The sequence below is a fragment of the Dendropsophus ebraccatus genome, chromosome 4 (genome assembly GCF_027789765.1).
Source record: "Dendropsophus ebraccatus isolate aDenEbr1 chromosome 4, aDenEbr1.pat, whole genome shotgun sequence".
Taxonomy (NCBI): domain Eukaryota; kingdom Metazoa; phylum Chordata; class Amphibia; order Anura; family Hylidae; genus Dendropsophus; species Dendropsophus ebraccatus.
Genome location: NC_091457.1, coordinates 31,354,294 through 31,376,863, shown reverse-complemented (window position 1 = coordinate 31,376,863; position 22,570 = coordinate 31,354,294). Strand labels below are relative to the sequence as shown.

The 22,570-nt window shown below is 45.3% G+C and overlaps 1 protein-coding gene across 5 annotated transcripts in view; it reads left to right on the top strand.

Moving 5' to 3' along the window:
* Nucleotides 1–22,252, top strand: part of GNG3 (G protein subunit gamma 3) — a 136,783-nt gene extending 114,531 nt beyond the window's left edge. For all 5 annotated transcript variants that reach the window (XM_069965438.1, XM_069965436.1, XM_069965434.1 and 2 more), the window contains 2 exons: nt 13,025–13,129; nt 21,027–22,252. In XM_069965438.1, coding sequence (XP_069821539.1) covers nt 13,031–13,129; nt 21,027–21,155 — 228 coding nt within the window. In that variant the 5' untranslated portion in view covers nt 13,025–13,030 and the 3' untranslated portion in view covers nt 21,156–22,252. The remainder of the gene's footprint in view (nt 1–13,024; nt 13,130–21,026) is intronic.
* Nucleotides 22,253–22,570: the final 318 nt, after the last annotated feature.

Sequence of the window (22,570 nt, the reverse complement as noted above, 5' to 3'; positions counted from 1 at the left end):
AGAGTCCTGCAGTGCTTTGAAGGAGCTGAGCTCACTTCAAAGCACGTGGGGACCCGCTGCTATATGCAGCCAGGTCCTCAGTATTAATGACGGGCTGCCGCGATCATGCCGTGGCCCGCCATTAACCCCTCATCACCCCTGATCACAGCACTTACATCAGTGGCAAGAGCGTGACAGCCTTACCTTTCCCCCGACAGTCAGATCGGGATTGATCAATGCTATGCTAAGGCAATTACATTGATCAATGCTATGCTAAGGCATAGCAATGATCAGTGTAAGAAATCCAGTGTGAAAAAGTTTAAAGGACAACTCCTGGGGCCGCTCAATAAAACCAATTATTATATAAACAAGGGATCAAACATATCTTTTGTATAGGAACAGTTTGAGCCCAAAATCGCAGCTCTGTGACCCCCACATCACCTGTTCTCATTATCAGGTCTTCTCTCCTCACTTCCTGTTTGAGCTGCAGCTCCTCTACTACATTTCCCAGCATCCTCTTCCCTGTTTCTGTTCTCTGTCACGCCTACTGCACACTCCCTTCTCTTCCTTGTCCAGCCCACTATGTAAAACCTTCCTCTCTGTCCCACCCACCCCCTGAATGTTGCCACCCCCCTCTTGTGTCATTCTGCTGCCTGTATCCCAGCATCCAGCATCACTGCAGTTCTGGTGTCTGCATTCCTAACAGGACTTGCTGCTGAGTTCTGTGACCATTTACCAGCTACTTTGCATAATGGTAAATAAGCACAAATCATCACACTCATACATACACTTTTTATAGATAATATACAGTTGATGCATAAGTTTATACTCACGACTGTTTTTATTCCTCTCCTCCATCCCTGTTCTGATCACTGTATAAACTCAGGTGTTTACATGCCCCTGCACAGCCTGTCATGTATCCCCCCCCCTTCCTTCTGATCACTGTATACAATGAGGTGTTATCAGTCAGTAAATAGCCGGTCATGTGTTCACCCCCACCCCCCTCATTCTGATCACTGTATACAGAGGTGTTATCAGTCAGTGAATAGCCTTTCATGTATTCATCCCCCCCCCCTTGTTCTGATCACTGTATACACAGAGGTGTTATCAGTCAGAGAATAGCCTGTCATGTTTTCATCCCCCCTCCTCACCCCTGTTCTTGTGCCTGCATAAAAGATCCATGAAACTCTCTAATCCTGATTTTACTCATTGTTGCCTATTATGAGCCTAATATGATCAGCAAATTCATGAAAGAAGAGCTGTTGCTAGAAATGGTGTACATATATACTTGTACAGAGTTACTGCAACCACATGTACAAGTATATATGCACACTCCTATACATCATGTCCGCCACTCACACATGAACACTCCTATACATCATGTCCGCCACTCACATACACTCTTGCACATTACTATACATGATGCATGCCATCATACATGTACTTTGTTGTTATTACGTGACTATTTACATTTGCATATTTACCATACCTATTTACCATATGATCCATGCAATTATGCAATTTACTTTATATTCAGTACATAGGCGTTACCTTTGGAGCACCTCAAATGCCTTTTTGGGAGGTATGCCCACTGTAGCCAGATATGTACTGCAATCACCACCATTATATATACACTACAACCCCCATCATTATGCAGTATGTTATCATTATATATACACACTAAAACCCCCATCCTTATACACAGGGGCGTAGCTAATGTCTCCTGGGCCCTGGTGCGAGAGGTCAACTTGGGCCCCCCCCCCCTTTCACGACCAAGTGATGCTACTGGTAGGTGTATGTGTGTGTATGTGTATGTATATATATATATATATATATATATATATATATATATACACACACTCCAAGACAGATATTACCAATAACACCAGCATATAGGAAGTGAAAATATTATCACCATATATATTACCGCCATACTGTTACTGTATACTGAGACCAATATTGCCAATAATACAAGTATACAAGGGGCAAATATTAACGCCACACCACAACCACTACCATCACCACCACATTGTTACTGACCAAAACCAGTATACTGAGACCAATAAAACACAGTACCGGATAACAAGTAACAAATATTACCGCCACATACCGACTAACACCGCCACATACCGACTAACACCGCCACATACTGACTAACACCACCTCTGCTACTGAATAAGATCCACTGTACACAGATCACTATCACCTCATACAGTCATATAGAGGTGGAAGCAGCTCCACACAGGTTGTATACACCATATAAATTACAGCGCAGATATATCAGGTGACTCACAGGGGACATCTTCTCTGATCGGAGTTCTTTCCTTTTCATCTTCTCCATCTATCCTGGGCCGTTATGAGAACTTCTCCGAGCCACGAATCCACAGAATCTGCCAGACAGACATATTAGTTTCCTCACACTGACACCATCCTCATCTCTATACACACTGCACATCTGTACTGTCCCCTTTACACCCTCATTTGGTGGGTAGCCCTGACTCTATGTGACCCCCTTATAGTATATATACATGGCCCCCACTGCATGTTGCACCCCCCTTCCCCTTATAGATGACCCCCTCTCCCCCCCCCCCATTATAGATGCCCCCTCTCCCCCCCATTATAGATGCCCCCTCCCCTTATAGATGACCCCTTCTACCCCCATTATAGATGCCCCCTCTCCCCCCCATTATAGATGCCCCCCTCCCCTTATAGATGGCCCCCACTCCCCCCCCTTGAAGATGGCCCCCTCTTCTCCCCCCCCTTATAGATACCCCCTCCCCTTATAGACTCACTGATGCGCCGCGCTGCCGGGGATAGGACGGGACACCCCCGGCAGCCGCGCATCAGCCGGGGGCCCGGACGAGCCCGCTCTTGTGACCGCAAGCAAATCAATGCTTGCGGTCACAAGAGTAATTTAAGGGGGGAGCAGTGCAGTGGCAAGGGGGGGCCCTCACGGGCCCCCCCTCGTAGCGGGACAGTGGTAGCTACGCCACTGCTTATACAGTATGTTATCATTATATATACACTACAACCCCCATCCTTATACAGTATACGCTCATTATACTGTATATACACTGAGCAGCTGATGACGTGGCCGCGTCATCAGCTGCTCAGCCGCGATTGGCTGAGCACAGTTATGCTCAGCCAATCGCGGCTGAGCTTCGGATGACGCTGCAGAGGGCGGCCGACACTCGGGAAGATCCGCGGGCCGCCCGAAGAAGATGTCACTGCTGAGGATCGGAGACCGTGGTCGGCACGTGACAGGTGAGTATAGCGCACCACACTTCCGGGTACACGGGTGGGGGTGGTGGGACACGGGGAAGGGGGCCATTCACAGACATAACATACATTACAAAGTTGTATAACTTTGTAATGTGTGTTATTCTGTGAATAATTTTTTAGCGCCGGACAACCCCTTTAAGAAATAAAATTTTTTAAAGTTTTAAAAAAGTTTAAAAAAAAAACATGCCATAGCCCCTTCCCCAATAAAAGTTTTAATCACCCCCCTTTCCCATTGTATAAATAAAACACATAAAAATAAACATATAATATACCTGTAACGCCCGGAGTAGTGGATCCACTGGACCGGCACCAGCGATGGCACAAACCTCACCAGGGAGCGGAGTCTAAGGGGCCGCTGGTTTTCACCAGAGCCCGCCGCAAGGCGGGATGGACTTGCTGCGGCAGGCGACCCCCAGGTCGCTACCCCTGGCTTGGTTGCTGGTGACGGCAGGCGAGGCGTGACAGGAGCAGGTACTGACAGTGGCGTGTAAGCGTACCGCAGGTGACAGGCTGAACACAGGAACAGCAGAGAGACGAGAAGCAGGAACCAGGGACTAGGAGTAGGGACTGGGTAGCGGACAGGAATCAGGAACAAGGACTAGGGACCAGGTAGCGGACAGGTATCAGGAACAACAGGGAGCTGGGCCAAACGCTATGGGAAGCATGTAGAGGCTCCAACACAGGGGACAGGGCATGCTGGGATTTATAGGGGAGTGATTGGGTGCAACTACCAATTAGGAGCGCACTGCCCCTTTAAATCTGAGACAGCCGGCGCGCGCGCCCCCGAGGAGGCGGGGACGCGCGCGCCGGCCGGCACAGCGGGAGACAGGAGCGTGGAGAGGTGAGGCGCCCCCCGGGGCCGGGGTGATAGGAGCGCCGGGTCCCCGACTATGGACACCGGCTGCTGCATGGGGCAGGAAGCGGTCGCGGCGGCGGCCCGGAACGCGGGACGCCGCCGCGGCTGTGACAGTACCCCCCCCCCTTTGGCCTCCCCCTCTTTCTTGCCTGCAGATGGCACAGGAAGCCACAAAGTCTTTGACATCTTGAAACAGACTGGGCCACCAGTAGTGGCGAGAGATCCGTTGGCCGGTCTTACGGACTCCAGGGTGCCCGGCCTCCAACGAGGAATGACCCCACTTCAAAATACCTCTTCGAAGCGCAGGGTGAACATGAGTCTTTCCGGGGGGTACTCTCCGAAGCGAGGAGGTGACGACTGGTGCTAGGCGATCAGGCGGTAAAACATGGCAAGGGACTGTGGGTCTGTGGACGAGGACCTTCTGTAAGTTCTCCCGGTGGTGAGAGGACACGACCTTAGTCTTGGGTACGGAGAGAGGGTACACCTCGGCAGAGAAGGCATCCGCCGAGTCTTGGTCTTCTGCCGGTAGGTCGGATAGAGGCTTGGCTGGGACAGGAAACGACATAGTACACTTGGTCTGAGGTGACCTGAGACACTGGTTGGAACAGTCCTGACCCCAACTGAGAATCTCCCCGGTTCTCCAGTCCAGTTGAGGGGCATGTTCTTGCAGCCACGGGAGTCCCAGGAGGACCGCGGGGGAAGAATGGGGCAGGACGTAGAAGGATATCTCTTCTTGATGTAAAGGACCCACCTGGAGGACTAAAGGTGCGGTCTGGTAGTACACACGGTCGGTAAGAATTTCGCCCGTGACCGAGGAGATAGTCAGGGGCCTGGCTAGTCGGGTCACGGGTAGCCGCCATCTTTGGACCAATGTTGCCGCAATAAAACTGCCTGCTGACCCAGAATCGAGAAAGGCAGTAGTCTGATGATTTTGTCCTGAGGGAGTCCGGATGGAAACTGGCATAGACAGACTTGGAAAGGTGGTATTCACACCTAGGGACACCTGTCCCACCGGACCTAGGTGCGAGCATTTTCCGGACGTTTGGGGACGTAGGGGACATCCCAGCCGGAAGTGATCGGAACCACCGCAGTAGAGACAGAGATTCAGCTCCAGGCGCCGGATTCTTTCATCAGGCGTCAGGTGAGCCCGTTCCACCTGCATAGGAATCTCAGGAGAGGGCTGGGACATCGAAAGGTCAGGATTCTGGAAAACCGGCGCCAGCTGGGGATGGCGACGGGAACGGCTTAGTAAATGTTCATGCCGAACCTCCTCCTCCCTCTCCGAAAAACGAGTATCAACTCGGGTGGCCAGTAGAATGAGTTCGTTCAGGGAGGTAGGCAGGTCTCGGGCAGCGAGCACGTCTCTCACTCGACTAGACAGACCCTTCTTGAAGGTGGCCAATAGGGCGGCCTCGTTCCAGTCCAATTCAGCTGCCAGGGTGCGGAACTGGATGGCGTAGTCACCAACAGAGGAGCTGCCTTGAGAGAGGTTGAGGAGAGCAGTCTCGGCTGAAGAAGCACCGGCAGGTTCCTCAAAGACGGAGCGAAACTCGAATAGGAAGGCCCGGAGATTGGCAGCAACAGGATCATCACGGTCCCACAGTGGCGTGGCCCAGGCCAGAGCTCTACCTTCCAATAGGCTGATGATGAAAGCCACTTTAGAGCGCTCGGTGGAAAACTGACTACTCAAAAGTTCAATATGCATGGTGCACTGAGTCAAGAATCCTCTGCACAACTTAGAGTCCCCAGAGTACTTGCTTGGGAGGGCCAGTCGGAGTGAAGAAGAAGCGTCAGGAGGTGGTGTGCGCTGGGCAGTAGTCTGCTGCTGTAAGGCGGCAGTGAGTTGCTGGATCTGCTGTGACTGTTTCTGGATTTGTTGCGCCTGCTGAGTGACCACTCTGGCGACGTCACGGAGATCAGGCACCTCGCCGGGATCCATGGTTGGAGCCTACTGTAACACCCGGAGTAGTGGATCCACTGGACCGGCACCAGCGATGGCACAAACCTCACCAGGGAGCGGAGTCTAAGGGGCCGCTGGTTTTCACCAGAGCCCGCCGCAAGGCGGGATGGACTTGCTGCGGCAGGCGACCCCCAGGTCGCTACCCCTGGCTTGGTTGCTGGTGACGGCAGGCGAGGCGTGGCAGGAGCAGGTACTGACAGTGGCGTGTAGGCGTACCGCAGGTGACAGGCTGAACACAGGAACAGCAGAGAGACGGGAAGCAGGAACCAGGGACTAGGAGTAGGGACTGGGTAGCGGACAGGAATCAGGAACAAGGACTAGGGACCAGGTAGCGGACAGGTATCAGGAACAACAGGGAGCTGGGCCAAACGCTATGGGAAGCATGTAGAGGCTCCAACACAGGGGACAGGGCATGCTGGGATTTATAGGGGAGTGATTGGGTGCAACTACCAATTAGGAGCGCACTGCCCCTTTAAATCTGAGACAGCCGGCGCGCGCGCGCCCTAGGAGGCGGGGACGCGCGCGCCGGCCGGCACAGCGGGAGACAGGAGCGTGGAGAGGTGAGGCGCCCCCCGGGGCCGAGGTGATAGCAGCGCCGGGTCCCCGACTATGGACACCGGCTGCTGCATGGGGCAGGAAGCGGTCGCGGCGGCGGCCCGGAACGCGGGACGCCGCCGCGGCTGTGACAATACCAAACGTGCGTAATCGTCAGGAGCCAGGATTGGTTATTTTAATTACATTTTATTTAAAATAAAATGAATAAAAATTGATCAGTTATGTCTAATTTACATAAATATGGTATTAATGAAAAATAGAGATCATGGCGGAAAAAATGACTCCCCATACATCATTGTACGGCCATTGTAATCACACCTATTTGCAAAAAAAAGTTTTACTTTTAATAAAAATAGTAAAACATTAGAAACGCTATGTAAAATGTAACGTAAATTACACTAAACGATTATTGGCCGGCCGTATTTGGCCTATATCGGCCGATAATCATCTGGTTTAATATCAGGCAATGATCAGCCGACATGAACGATGTCAGCTGATCGTTGTTGTTGTTTGTTTTTCAACATGTTGAAAGACAAACGACCAGGATAGCAACGATCTGCTGCCGTTGCTCCGTAGAATAGGATCTAGAGATCACCCGGGCAGCCCCCTACAGCTCTCCGTGGCCCCCCCTGTACTGACCCACAATTGCACACATTGGCAGCGAGCAGGGAACGAGGTACAAACAAGCTTGTTTGCTCCTTAAAATCGCCTTGTGTAATAAGGGCTTAAGTGATCAGGGAAACTAATGCTACGTTTACACGGACGATCGTACGATTAACGATGTCTGAATAACGTTTTTTTTTTTCATAACGATCAGCGTTTAGACGGTACAATATATTGTATGGAAAATTTGTTTTGCGATCGCTTAAGCCTATCTCACACATTGGTTAAATCGGCGAATGACTGTTCACACGGAACGATCTGCAAATTTTTTGTGAACGATCAACGACGATTTGAGAAGTTGTTGAAGGATCAAAATGAACGATTTCTCGCTTGTTGTTTGATCGTTTACAGCATTTACGCGTACTATTATCGTTCGAATTCGATCGTTATCGTGCGAATTCGCACGATAATCGTTCCATATAAACGCAGCATAAGGGTCCGTTTACACACACAGATTATCTGACAGATATCTGACAGATTTTTGCAGCCAAAGCCAGGAATGGACTATAAACAGGGAACAGGTCATAAAGGAAAGACTGAGATTTCTCTTTTTTTATCAAATCCATTTCTGGTTTTGGCTGCAAAAATCTGGCAGATATCTGTCACATAATCAGTGTGTGTAAACGGACCCTAATGCAGCTAAATGGTGTCTGTAATCGAGGTAACTGACATGGACAGTAGCTGTTGTAGAAGAGCTGTGTGGGTAGTCAGGGTAGCTGGTGCATCAAGGCTGTGTTAGTGATAACAATATCTGGTGCATTAGAGCTGTCTAAGTGTTCACTGTACTTGGTATAGCAGAGCTGTTTTAGTAATCAGGCTATTTGTAAGAGCAGAATTGTATTAATGATAATGACAACTACTGCAGCAGAGCTGTATCAGTGACCATGGCACCTGGTTTAGCAAAGCTGTGCTAATGGACACAATAGACTCTGGGCACAGTCCCTGGTGATAGTGACAGACAACGCCTGCAGCCATTGTATCAGACTCTCTGGGTAGCGGTGATAATCACAAATACAGACTGTTACAGTAGATTCTATTGTATCTTGTAGCGTTCCCAATCTGTGGCTGCCGGTGAACTACAACCCCCAGCATACCCTTATATCTGAAATATTACAAGACTACAACCCCCAGTATACCCTGATAGCTGACATATTACAAGACTTCAACCCCCAGCAAACCCTGAAAGCTGAAAGCTGAAGATTGCGACCCCCAGCATAGTCTGATTAGCTGAAATAGAATAGGGCAATTTTAACAACAATTATTTAAAAATGTAAACTTTTATTTTAATTTACTATGTTAAAACTAAAGGTCTATAAATTGGTATCACTGTAATAATGCGGGTCTGAAGAAGATAGATAACGTTTCAGATTTACTATATTTGCTGTCTAGGGGATATTATATTTCTAACGTTTTTTTTTTTTTTTAAATACTTAAGTAAGTATCAAACTGGTAAGTATCGAAATAAAACTGGAGTATCGAAATAAAAAAGGTAGTATCATTATCAAACTCAAAATTCTGGTATTGTGAAATCACTAGGGGGAGTAGTTGTTTGTATGGCTGAGGGGGTAGTTGTCTGTATGTCTGGAAGGTAGTTGCATGTATGACTTGAGGGGAAAGTAGTAGTTGTGTAAATGGCTGGCAGGGGGGTCGTGTGATGGGTGTTCTATGTCGTCTGGAGGGGTGGGAGGCTGAATGAGCTTTATGTTACCTTAGGAAGGGGGGGGGGGGGGTGCCATTTACCCTAAGGCTGGCCTTGACATGTGTTTGCCTCTGTGCTTGTGGGCCGACCTGAGCTGAGCTTGGCCCAGGACTAATTTTAGAATCTGGAAATGATGATGGGGCCCCAGAAGAAGCATGTTGTCTCAATAGTATGTCTGGTGGGGAACAGCCCTCAGGGGGCTTATTTTCATGCAAAGGTGGTGTGCTTTGGCCCGCATGAAGCACACTACCACTGGCATCTGTGCTATCTGTATTCATATCCAGATTGCCCGGACAGCTAAAGCTTTGGATTTGGCTGTCCAGGCATGATGGGAAATGTAGTATTGCAACAGCTGGAGGGCCGCAGTTTGGAGACCCATGCTGTGGGGCTTATTTGGTACATTTGAAGCAGCAATGAACATGTGAAAGTAAGGACAAATCATTTGTAGCAGGACATGTTTCATTTTTAATAAACTGTCAAAGCATCTCAATAAGAAACGTACTGTCTCATTTGTTGTGATGGTGCCAGAAAAAGCAGCATGTCGTAGTATTTGTATTTAGCGTTTTTTGTAAATGCAGCGGAGCCAGTTTTTCCAAATTGGGCATGGCCCTTCTGGAACCATTTGTGAATTGAACGCCAACGTTTTGTCGCTGCCTCCTCTCAAGAAAGAGAAAAGAATGGAACACAATAGTAACATGCATGTATTGCTGCTATTACAAAGACTGTATGTCAACAAACAGTTATTTTATGTATGTCATATGCTAAATAAACATTCCTAGTGCACCGTGCTCCCTCTAAGTTTTACTATCCCAGTTAGAAAACAATTGCCGTAACACCTCTGTCCAGGCATCCTCTGTGTCCAAACGATCCTTGTAGTCTTCACATGACATATCCCAGATGACTGGGTAAGCCTCCACCTATAACAAGTCAGTATCACCAGGGCCGTATTAACAGCTGCTGCTGCCCTAGGCACTAAACCTGAGACGCCCCATCTTGGGGAGCGTGAGGGAGAGTGATTTCGTCCATATGCATTTCTCTACATGTAGAAATATTGTCTGAATTGCGTTTTATTGTGGTTTTTAACTGCTTAAAACATAAATTTCCACATAGAATCAATGATTAGAGCAGCCTGTATACTGTCTGAAGAAATTCACACCACAAGATTGGTGGGTAATAGCTCCAGGCATCACAGCCATACTAGACCTGAGAAACACCACCACACCAGACCTGATCATACCTCCCCCCTACCCCCCTCAAAAACTTACCAGATTTATTTGCAAGTCTGAACGGGAGGTGGGAGACTAAAAAAATAAAAACAAACAAAAAAAGTCCCCCCCCCGCTCCCTGGTGCTGCCCCCCAGCAAGGTGCTGCCCTAGGCACCGGACCACGAGTGCCTAGTGGTAAATACGGCCCTGAGTATCACCAGAATTGGGTCCATTTGCTTTATTAACCCCTAAGCGACCCATGACGTATCTGATACGTCATGGTGCCGCAGGGGGTGTTCAGAGCGGGGTCCCGCCGGGACCCCGCTCTGAACGGCACCGATCCCGGCTGCAATCTGCAGCCGGGCAGTGCCTCTATTAGCCGGCGCGGGTCCCGTTGCCGCGCCGGCTAATTAAGCCCTTCAATGCAGCTGTCAAACCTGACAGCTGCATTAAAGTGCTTTCCTCCGTGCATCCCTGGTGTCTAGTGGCATCGCGGGGAGGAGATCCGTTCTTCTGCCCGTGCCGGGCCTCAGCGTCGGAATGACGCTGATCCCGGCTCGGCAATAGATTGCTGTGGCCTGCAGCAGGCCATAGCAATCTATGACCGATCTAATGGATCTTTGCTGTGTATATACACAGCATTGATCTCTATGAGAGATCAGTGCTATGTATATACAAGCCCCCCAGGGGGGCTTCTAGTGTATGTAAAAAAAAAAGTAAAAAAGTGTTTTTATTAATAAAAAATCCCCTCCCCTAATAAAAGTCCAAATCACCCCCCTTTTCCCATTTTATAAATATAAATTAATAAATAAATAAATTAATAAACATATTTAGTATCACCGCACACGTAATCGCACGAACTATTAATTAATCACATTCCTGATCTCGCACGGTAAACGGCGTCAGCGCAAAAAAATCCCAAAGTGCAAAATTGCGCATTTTTGGTCGCATCAAATCCAGAAAAAATGTAATAAAAAGCAATCAAAAAGTCGTATATGCGCAATCAAGGTATCGGTAGAAAGAACGCATCATGGCGCAAAAAATGACACCTGACACAGCCCCATAGACCAAAGGATAAAAGCGCTATAAGCCTGGGAATGGAGCGATTTTAAGTGACATATATTTGTTAACAATGGTTTGAATTTTTTACAGGCCATCAGATACAATATAAGTTATACATGTTATATATCTTTGTAATCGTAACGACTTGAGGAACATGCATAACAAGTCAGTTTTACCATAGGGCGAACGGCGTAAATGCAAAACTCCCCGAAATCAAAACAAATTCGTTTTTTTTTCAATTTGACAGCGCAAATGATTTTTTTCCGGTTTCACAACATATTTTATGGAAAAATTATGCCTGTAATTGCAAAGTACAATTGGTTTCGCAAAAAATAAGCACTCATATAAGTCTCTAGGTGAAAAAATGCAAGCGCTATGGACTTTTAAACATAAAATGGAAAAAGCAAAAGCGCAAAAACGAAAATTGGCTTTGACCTTAAGGGGTTAAACAAGAGCCACACTATGAACAAGATGTGAAGGCACATTATACAAGGCTACAACACTACAGGGAGCTGAAAACATAGCTTACAGACTTTGTACACTATAGCACTTAAAATCTACTAATGTTTGTGCCCCACAATACAAAGTCACAGAGTACACCACGGCCTATCAAGTCAGTGAGTTCAATTTTCACATTTAATACAATAGTTGAAGTCTCTTTTTGTCCATGGAAAACATAAAACATGCCTACTTACAGTCAATAATTGATCACATTAGTTAAGTAAAAAAAAAAAAAAGCTGCTTATCTGTCCAGAATATGGAGCTGACAGCTATGTCGCAAAAATAGCACAATTCATCCATATACACACACAATCATTTGGGGGACAGTATACATAATGTACAATAAGTCTAATATCAATTTCAATGTTGGAGGCTTTAGAAAATATATTACCATCACTAACACCCACACATATCACACTAAAACAGCATGACAAACTAAGAAAAAAGTAGTTTAAAGTCATACATACAGACTGAATGACCTTGGGAACATCAATTTTCACTCTAGGAGCCATAAGAAAACAAAGGGACCAGAACATGTAGTCAGCTTGAACCTCCCATTAGCCAAATTGTCTCTGTGATACTTGGCTTCTGTCCTCCAAGATAGCTGAACTTCCTTATACCTCTGCAATCACATGACCTTGTGGCAAAAAATGAGACAAAAACTCTGAAAAAAAGCAATACAAACACAAATGGAGTTTTGAGATAATTAGAAGTTTTGTATTCAAGTCTACGGGAGAAAAAAAAAAGACTACAAAAAAAACCGACATGTGTGCAAGGGAAATCATAAACTTCCATTGACTCCCAGCTAACATCTGGCCGCAGGCGTTTTCACGAAAAAAAGGAGGCAGTGTGAACACAGCCTAAAGGCCTTTCAGAAAAGAAAAAGACCCCTGTAAAAATAAAACCCAAACGCTTATAAACCCTTATAAATGCTTATTAATAAAATATCTGGTAGAATTGTGTAAGATGAAAATTATGGCCTTCTTACACGAAACAATTATCGACCGTACTTGGCCAATTACCGGCCGTTCTGGATAGTAATTGTTTGGAGTAATAGAACATGTTAAAAGACCACAATCAGCTGTATAATACAGCCTTTAGAATGTGTCTCCTTGTCCTAACAGCTATCTCACAGTATCAGCAGTTTGAGACCTGAATTGCAGCTGACGTATTCACTTTACTAATGTTGCCTTGGTGTGTTCACCAGATGTCTTAGATGTGTTTTATTTATACAATTCATAGAATATCTTTCTCTTTCTAGGCAACCATGAAAGGAGACACCCCTGTGAATAACACATTAAGTGTTGGACAGGCCAGAAAGCTTGTTGAGCAGCTCAAAATTGAAGCCTCCATGTGTCGTATCAAAGTATGTATCTGACAGTGTTGCCAATCCACATTACCAAAAACATTTTATAGAGTATATAAAGGTTATGTTCACACTTACTGGATTTTTGCAGGTTTTCAGTGTCATTTAGATTATGGAAATCTACAACAAAGTGCAGTACAATGCAAACCAAATAGGTGTTTTACAAAACAGGTGGCTGGATTTTAGACCATGCTGCAGATTTTAAACGGCTATCCAGCGAAAAATTAGGAACTGTCCAGAGCAGAAGCAAATGCCCATACAAAACCTCTCCTGCTCTGGACAGTTCCTGTCTCAGTCAGAGATATCAGCAGAGAGCACTATGTCAAACTGAAAATAAGTTAACATTTAGAATGTTAATGTGTTTTCCCTTAGTCCCATTGGCAGCACAACAGATGGGGTGTCTCAGCCCCATGTGAGCCCGCAGGATGATAGGAATATTTTAATGAAATGTTTACTTGCTCCTCCTCCCTAGGGTATATATGGCCCTTTAACCCCACCCACTATGAGTTAATTATAAAGAATATTCTATAAGGCGGGACGTTTGTGCTGCCAATGGGACTAAGGGAAAACACATTAACATTCTAAATGTTAACTTCCCTGTCGTCCCATAGGCAGCACAACAGATGGGTAATTAGCGAGTAAAACCCACATAGGGAGGGCCCTCCATCGCTACAGCATTCAAAACAGACCTAGGGAATGCGGTCTGTTTATTGAGGAAGGAGTCAAGTCTGTAATGTTTGTAATGAGGGGAAGACCACATTGCAGACTGACATATCTGGTCAAGTGGAATATTACATCTTTCTGCCCAGGTTGTTGAAACAGTCCTGGTTGAATGAGCTCTGGTGAACTCTGGACTCTGGATTCCTACTGCTGAATAGCAGGTGTGGATATAGTCGCATATCCATCTAGATATTGATGGTTTTGATGCTTTGCTTCCTTTATTCCTGCCCTGGAACAATAGTAGCAAATTCTCATCTTTCCTGAATGATTGAGTCTTCTGGATGTAAGTCTTTAGACATCTTACCAGGTCCAGGTTTGAAAAGTTTACTTCTTCTGAGGAAGTTTCAGGCGAAAAAACTGGAAGGACAATGGATTGGTTGACATTGGCAAAGGAGGCCACTTTAGGCAAAAGAGAAGGGAGTAGTCTAAGGATTACCCTATCCTGAGAAAAAAGTAGTATATGGTTCTTCCGAACTTAATGCTTGCAGTTTCCCTACCCTCTTGGCCGTGGTTACTGGCAACAAAAAAACAGTTTTGAATGTAAGATATTTAAGCTCTACCTCCTCCAATGGCTCAAAGGGAGCCAAACACAACTGTTTTAAAACTAAACCCAAATCCCAGGCTGAAACTGGTCTAACAATGGTAGGCCTGAGTCTTGATATGACCTTAGTAAAATCCTTTATTTCCTGTACTTGTAGAAGTTTCCTGTTTAGAAAGGCTGACATTGCTGCTATTTGGACCCTTATGGAATTTGGTTTCAATCCCTTGTCAAAGCCTTCCTGTAGGAAGTCCAAGATCTGGGGAACTGATGGAGAGTCCACACCCCTAGGGTTGGCCCATGCCTGGAAAATCTTCTTGATCCTGTCATAGGAACGATTTGTTGCATCACTCCTAGAGTGAGCTAACGTCTCTAAGACCCTTTGTGAAATACCCTCGTTCCTCAATATGGTCCTAGGAGTCTCCAGGCTGTCAGATTGTAAGCCTTGAGGCTGAGACATAGCTGGTCACCCTGTGTCAGAAGATCTTGTCTGAAGGGCAGTCTCCAGAAAACTCCTCTGCTCATCAGCATTAGTTGAGTGAACCAGGACCTTTTTGGCCAGAATGGAATAATCGCTATGACCGAGGCCTGATCCTTCCTGATCTTCAATAATACCCTCGGTATTATGGAGACCGGTGGGAACACATAGGCTAGTTGGAATGACCAAGGGATCGACATTGCGTCTAGAACTGCCGGTCTGACTTCCTTGTAGAGGGACCCAAACGCTTTGACCTTGTTGTTGAATCTCGTGGCCATCAAATCTATCTGGGGTAACCCCCACCTGCGGACTATTTCCTGAAATATTTCTTCGTTGAGAGACCACTCTCCGGGTACCGTCAGACCGCGACTGAGTCGATCCGCCAAAACGTTGTGTGCTCCTCTGATGTAGACTGCGGATAACCTCGTTAGCCTTGTCTCTGCCCACCGAGAGATCCTCTCCACTTCTCTTAGAAGAGACTGGGATCTGGTACCTCCTTGTTTGTTTATGTAACAAACGCACGCTATGTTGTCCGTCCGGATCCTCACTGCTTGATTGAATACTGTCATAGCAAAATGGATGAGGGCTTTGTAAACAGCTTTTAACTCTCTTGAGTTGGAAGGCAGAACCCTTTCTGCTTTTGTCCAAAGTCCTGAAACCTCCATATCTTGTATATGAGCTCCCCACCCTGTGCTTGAGGCGTCTGTGGTCAAGACTATCCAATCCGGTTCCCGAAGATCCATGCCGTCCTTTACTTGTTCCCACCATCTGAGAGATGTTCTGGTGTTGACAGACAGCACGTGAGGATTGTCTAAGTTTTCAATACTTCTGTCCTAGACCTAGAGAACCTCCTGTTGAAGACGCCTCATATGCCACAGGGCCCAGGGAACAGCTTCTGCTGCAGAGGTCAGGAGACCCAAAAACTTGGAGTTAGCAAAAACCTGCATCCATTCTGGTTCTGATTCTGATCTTTCTTTCTGGTGACAGAAAAAGCCTCATTGTTGCTGAGTTTATTACAAAGCCAAGATACGTCCTTGTTGTGGATGGAACAAGGTCTGATTTGCTGAAATTCACCAACCAGCCTAGCTGTTTGAGGAATTGTAGGATCAGTTGGATGTGCGTGTTTAGGAGGTCTACTGATGCTGCCATGATCAACCAGTCGTCCAAGTAAGGGATCACCCTGATACTTTGGATTCTTAGGACAGCAACCACTGCAGAGATTACTTTCGTAAACACGAATGGCGCTGACGTTATGCCGAATGGCAAAACTCGAAACTGAAGATGGCGGAGATGACCATCTACAGTGACCGCGATCCTTAGATATTTTCTGTGGGCCGGTAGGATTGGTATATAAAAGTAGGCATCCTGGAGGTCCAAGGATGCCATAAGGTCTCCCTCAAGCAGTTCTGCTCTTACTGACTTTATGGTCTCCATGCGAAATCTGCTTTTCCTCATGAAATGATTGAGGTATCTTAAATCTATTATAAGCCTCCATTTGGCTGAAGGCTTTGGAACCAAAAATATTGGGGAGTAAACCCCCCTTCCTCTTTCTGCAGGAGGAAGCTCCTCTACTGCGGCAATAGAAATCAAATGAAGCACCTGCTCCTGAAGAATCTTTCTTTTTGGAGGCTTTGGGAGATAAGAAATCAAATATCTTTCTGGAGGAAGGGGGTCTAAAGAAAGGGCGTATCCTGACCGGATGGTGCTTAATACCCAGGGGTCTTGAATTGCAGACTCCCAGGCTGTCAGAAAAAAACGTAAACGGCCTCCCACCGGAAACTCTTCCATCTCAGAAGTCCGGCTTCTTGGTATTGGTCTTTGGTCCTCCTCTTGAGGTACCTCTTCTAGAGTAGGATCCTCTACCCCTTGCTGGATAACGCGACTGCCTTGTTCTCTGGGGTGACCTATCTCTTCTAAATGGCCTGCGAAATCCCCTAGGGACCTGAGGCAGAGACTTCCCTTTTTGTCCGACAAGTCTTCCATGAGCTTGTCTAACTGTGGCCCAAACAACCTTCCTGGTTGGTATTCTAAATTGCACAGGTGATACTTAGATGAATTATCACCTGTCCAAGGTTTCAGCCACAAGGCCCTTCGGCCTGCCACTGAGAGAGCCATATTTCTGGAAGCTAACCTCACCTGCTGTGCTGAGGCATCACACAAATAGTCAATTGCAAGATCTATTTGTTTGAAGGAGGATAAGATGTCATCTCGTTTGACACCTGTCTCTATGTCCTCCTGCATCCTCACCAGCCACTTCCTTAGAGCCCTGCCTAATTCTGAGGATGCCAGAGCCACAGTGTTCTGAGCTGCGGCTGCAGTGTAGGCCCTTTTCAGCGCCACATCCAGACGCCTGTCCATTGAATCTTTCAGGCTGGACCCATCCTCCGCGGGCACTAGTGTGCGCTTAGATAACTTCGCAATCGCGACATCCATTTTGGGTGGCCCAACCCAGTCCTTCACCTGTTCTTCCAGAAGGGTATATAACAGCTTGAAGCGACGGCTTAAAACTGGGGCTTTCTCAGGTTTATTCCATTCTTGCTTCATCATGTTAGACATGTTTTCTTCAATCTTATAAACCTTGGAACCCTTGGTTGCATCAGAGTCTGGCTGATTGACTGACCAATTTCTGAGCTTTCTCCACTGGAAAATACATTCTTCCTGGACAAAGATCTTCATCCTCAGCAGAGGATGATGACGAGGCTTCAACCTCATCTATAACCCTGAATTCTTGTTCTGAGTGCGAATCCAAGGGAGATAAATGGGCCCTTCTGGCCTTCTTCTTAGGTCTTTGCATCAAAGAGTCCTTTAGGTCACCTATGGACTTGTGAACAAAGTCCTTGACCCAAACCACCACGTCTTGAATGGTTGGTTCTTCCTTTTCAGCTCTGGTATGACATTCCTGACAGGTAGCTGACTCAGAGCCTTCAGGTAAAGGTGTCTCTGTAGTAAGAGAGGTGATGATTAGTATCAGGGTACTAACCTTATAAAAAAGGTTCTTTCCCCCTTACTCACCACAATGGACACAAGCAAGATGTCTGCGTTTCGCGATAGCTTTCCTTCCGCTTGAGCCTCTCCCACCTGATTCCATGGAAGACATCTGCAGCACAAGTCCTGGTTAAAATATTTATGCCAAGGAACAAAAGATTTCATAGTATAGATAGAACCTTGTTCTACTTACAATGCCGGTCAAATTTGTAGTCTGCAAAATTGAAAGCAAGATTGTAGCTCCCAGATGCACCACAGGATAGCTGCTGTGAACAAACACTGACAGCACTTAGACTGGGCACCGGCTGGTTTAAATATGGCTACTTTTCGCGCCAAACACTCTAGCTCCGCCCCCACAGACGATACATTATCCTGTATCATTAAAATGATCTGCCGGCTTCATATATTATAAAGGGACCTTACCGGACACCGAGCACACTCCCCGAGTGCTGCAATACTGTTTCTGAGCCGAGTACCGCTGTGTTTACTGTGGGGCCGCGGCGGAGGCATCGCAACGTCAGAACGGTAGAACGGTAGAACGTCACTTCCGGTTGCGCAGGCGGACTCCGGAAAGATGGCGGCGACCATACACAGGGACATACAAGCATACCCGGAGTCGGCCGCATAGTCTGCAATACCTGCAGACTTCTCCCAGCCCAGCAACATACAGGAGAATACATTAAAGCACCGTACAGGTAAGGATCACACCGGGGAAACAGTATAGAGTTACTGATACCCCCGAGCACTCACCCGTTCTCGGCGCTCCTCACTGGCTCCACGAATGTAGACAGTGGATAACAGTAAGGGATTTAAACCTACAAGATCAGCCAAAGGCTGCAAAGTAGCAAACCTTCAGCTGATCTGTACATAACCCGTCCTTGGTGACATGCCTGCGGGCCCAAGGATGAAAAATAACTCATAGTGGGTGGGGTTAAAGGGCCATATATACCCTAGGGAGGAGGAGCAAGTAAACATTTCATTAAAATATTCCTATCGTCCTGCGGGCTTATAGAGGCGGAGACACCCCATCTGTTTTGCTGCCTATGGGACGACAGGGAAAACAACATTTCCTGCAGGGCAAACAGAAGCTGATAAATATGTGAAGACTTGCGATTTTTAAATAGAAGTATATTTTCAAATCTATATAAGTTTCTCAAACCAGTTGATTTGAAAGAAAAAGATTTTCGCTGGATAACACATTTAAATCCACAGCATGTCCTTCATGTTGCAAGTCCCTTCTTGCAATGCTAAGATTAAAAAACAACCAACCCTAATTGAACACATGAAGATTTTTAAGCAGACTGGAGTCCATATATAAGGTCTAAACACACATTTAGCCTTGTTCTATTCTAGTTAGTGAATTCTCATGTCAGCAATATATCAATGCATTACATTAGCTATGAATTTTTCTTGAACAACCAGTCATATCACAACTTCAATTACATTGTACTATACGTTTATTTAAAAAAAAATGATAGTTTTAGTAATAATAATTTTTAATAATATTTATTTGTAAAGCGCCAACAGATTCTGTGGCGCTTTTTTTTATACATACAGTACAGAGGTTACATAATACACAATTAATTAGAATAAATAAAAATAAAATACAAAATGTAAACGAGACCTGCTCGCTGGAGCTTACAGACTACAACTGGGGTTGACACCAGACACAAGTGCTTTATTTGTCCATGGTCCAGCCATTGTAAAAAAGTTGGAAAGAACAGGATGAGCCAGTAACAACGCCAATATCTGATTGCAAGTAAAACATATAAAAAGCACAAACCATCAGAGATATCGAGTGAGGGGACAACAGAAGGGGAAAGAAGTTTAGGGTATGTTATAAGGGAGCCTGAGTCTTCAGGGCACGCTTGAAACAGTGAATATTGGGTACGAGTCTGAGGTCTTTGGGTAGGGCGTTCCAGAAAATGGGTGCAGCATGAGAGAAGTCTTTGAGGCGGGAATGAGAGGTTCTGATTATTGAAGATGTTAGGGTTAGGTCATTGAGTTTCCTGAAGAAGCCCGGTTGAGGTGAAACGTACGTAGGGACAGCTGTGACCCTCATAGGACGAATGGGTGAGTGCTGATAAGGCTTATGACTGTCTCTGGTTTGTCTTGTGCCATAATATTGCTGGAACAGCGGTTTAGTTTTAGGGAATGACATACCATTGCGACGCACCTAATATTTGATTACCCATACATCCTATGTTGTTGTCTATTATATATGTATTGTACCTGGTTGTTTTTAAATATTTTTAGTGAGTCTTTATATATTGTTTTTATCATGTTATCATCATAATTATGATAAATAAATTTTGCAGTGATTTAGAATCTATGCCCATAGTTTTTTTGTGTATTCATCTTTATGGTGGGTTTTTCTGTTAATTGAGTAGAGTAACACCCATGGCTACAACTTATTAGTGGGCTATACTGAGAGTAAGGGTGATTGAGTTCCTCTACGGTGAACCTTTTTGTATATAATCTAAATATATACTGTATAAGGCTATGTTCACCCTACGTAAGAGACCGGCCGCTCCGTGACCCGGGCCGGGTCACGGAACGGCCGGTCTCTGGCCGGATGATCTTTCCGGCCGCAGAACTTCCGACAGAAATTCCGACAGGGATTTCTTCAGCCGGAATTCACTGAATTCCGGCCACAGAAAACTGACATGTCAATTATTTGTGGCCCTGTATGGGATCCCGGCCAGAGCGTATACGATGTGTATACGCTCTGGACGTGATCCCATAAAGAAACAGGCATTGTTCCACTGAGACAAAAGTATGGCCGTTGTTGCCATCGGTAACAATGGCCGTACTTTTACGTAATGTGAACATAGCCTAAAAATGTACAGTACGCAGTGGGAACAAGACCCTGCTCTGCATAGCACTATTCAGCAGCGCTAGAACAGAACAGGGTATCAGAAACTGCGGGGCTTGTAGCTCTGCAGTTCTGGACACAAACATTGCTGCCAGTCAACAGAATATGTTTGTGTACATAAAAAAAAAGACAAAAAAATGTAATAAAGTGATATTACAAAGTAAATTAAAGCAATGTATTAGAAAAAATATATTTTTTCTTCAGTCTCAAGAGTACCCCTTTAATTATGTTGTTACTAAAATCTGATCCTTTTCCAAAGTCATAACTATGCCCTAACATCTAACTTGCTCCTTCTATACAGGTCTCAAAGGCAGCATCAGACTTGATGGCATTCTGTGATGCCCATGCTTGTGAGGACCCACTTATCACACCAGTGCCAACATCTGAAAACCCATTTAGAGAGAAAAAATTCTTCTGTTCCCTTCTCTGATCTAGCCTGCACTTGAAGAAAACTCCCCACTATAATGTCTCTGGCAATCCCAGCCAAATCACTCTTGCTTCTTATATTTTAAAGTCAAAAGGTCTCCATCCTACGGCTATGTTCACACAACGTTTCTCTGCTCCTCTTAAAATGACGCCTGTCATTTTGAGTCTAAAATAGCGGACGTCAATTAGCTGTCTGGCCTCCGTTTAGTGCAATGATGGCTGTTTGTACATTATTCTAGTTTGGGGTTACTAATTGCACTTTTGGTGTGGCTTAATTGAATAGTCCATTGAATTTAATAGTAAAAACAGAGAAAGAACAATGACAAAAGTAAAACTGTGTGTGAACAACTAATAAAAAAGTCTGCTGTTTGCAAAAGACGTCCGAAAATAATGATCATGACCATTATTTTGACGTCCGTTCTTCAATACATTGTGTACATTGGACGTCCGTCTTTCCATTGACTTCAATGCATTCCCATTGCAGTCAGTTAAATCACGGCAAAAACGGACGTTATTTTAAATTGCAAAAGCGTCCGCCTTTTCTCTATTTTTGATGTTGTGTGAACATAGCCTACATCTGTTCACCAGTTGAGTAATTTTAATGCTCATCCTCTTCTTCCTTAGCATAAAGAATTTCTTGCTCTATCAATTTCTTGCTCTATCAAGGACTTGAGACACATTATTTCATCTGATGGGAGATACGGCATAGTACATGCAGTATTTATTTATAAATTATAGCAAAAGTAATGAAACATTCAAAGGCAAGTAAACAGAAACAGCAGTTACATAGCAGCATTAAATAAAACGGTATGATACTAGGTACTAGACTGAATGTTAGACAATTTTTAGACAAATAAACAGCTCCCAATGTGTTATACAATACAAGCTTTAATGTCTATCTACTGTACTTAAAAGGAAATCATAGCCTATTATATGTACTGGTTAATTTTATATCAGTTTAAAAAATGAAAGAAAAACAAACAAACAATAGAGATGATCGTGTAGTGAAGTATTTGAAAGCTTGAAATTCAATCCAAACAGACCTTAATGTTCGACTATTCGATCAAATATCAAACGCCATTAAAGTCAATGGGAGAAAAATGCTTGTTTCTTTGTAACCTCTAAGTGGTCAAATTTAGGTTTCCAAGTTCACAATGACACCTCAGAAAATGATGCAAACACCTCTGGAATGCTGGGACTGGGATAGCAGGGAAAGCATGCCTAGGTGCATCAAACACACCAAAGTCACAGTATTATGCCACTATCAGAGGTTCTCAACCAAACACATACACTCCATAACACAATATAATCTCTTTGAAAAGTTTAAAAAAAAAAGGAAACCTTCTTTCCTCTACATCAACATGGATAGAAAACAAAATTGTAAGCAATTTTTTCCCCCTGCAACCCTTTAAATCACAT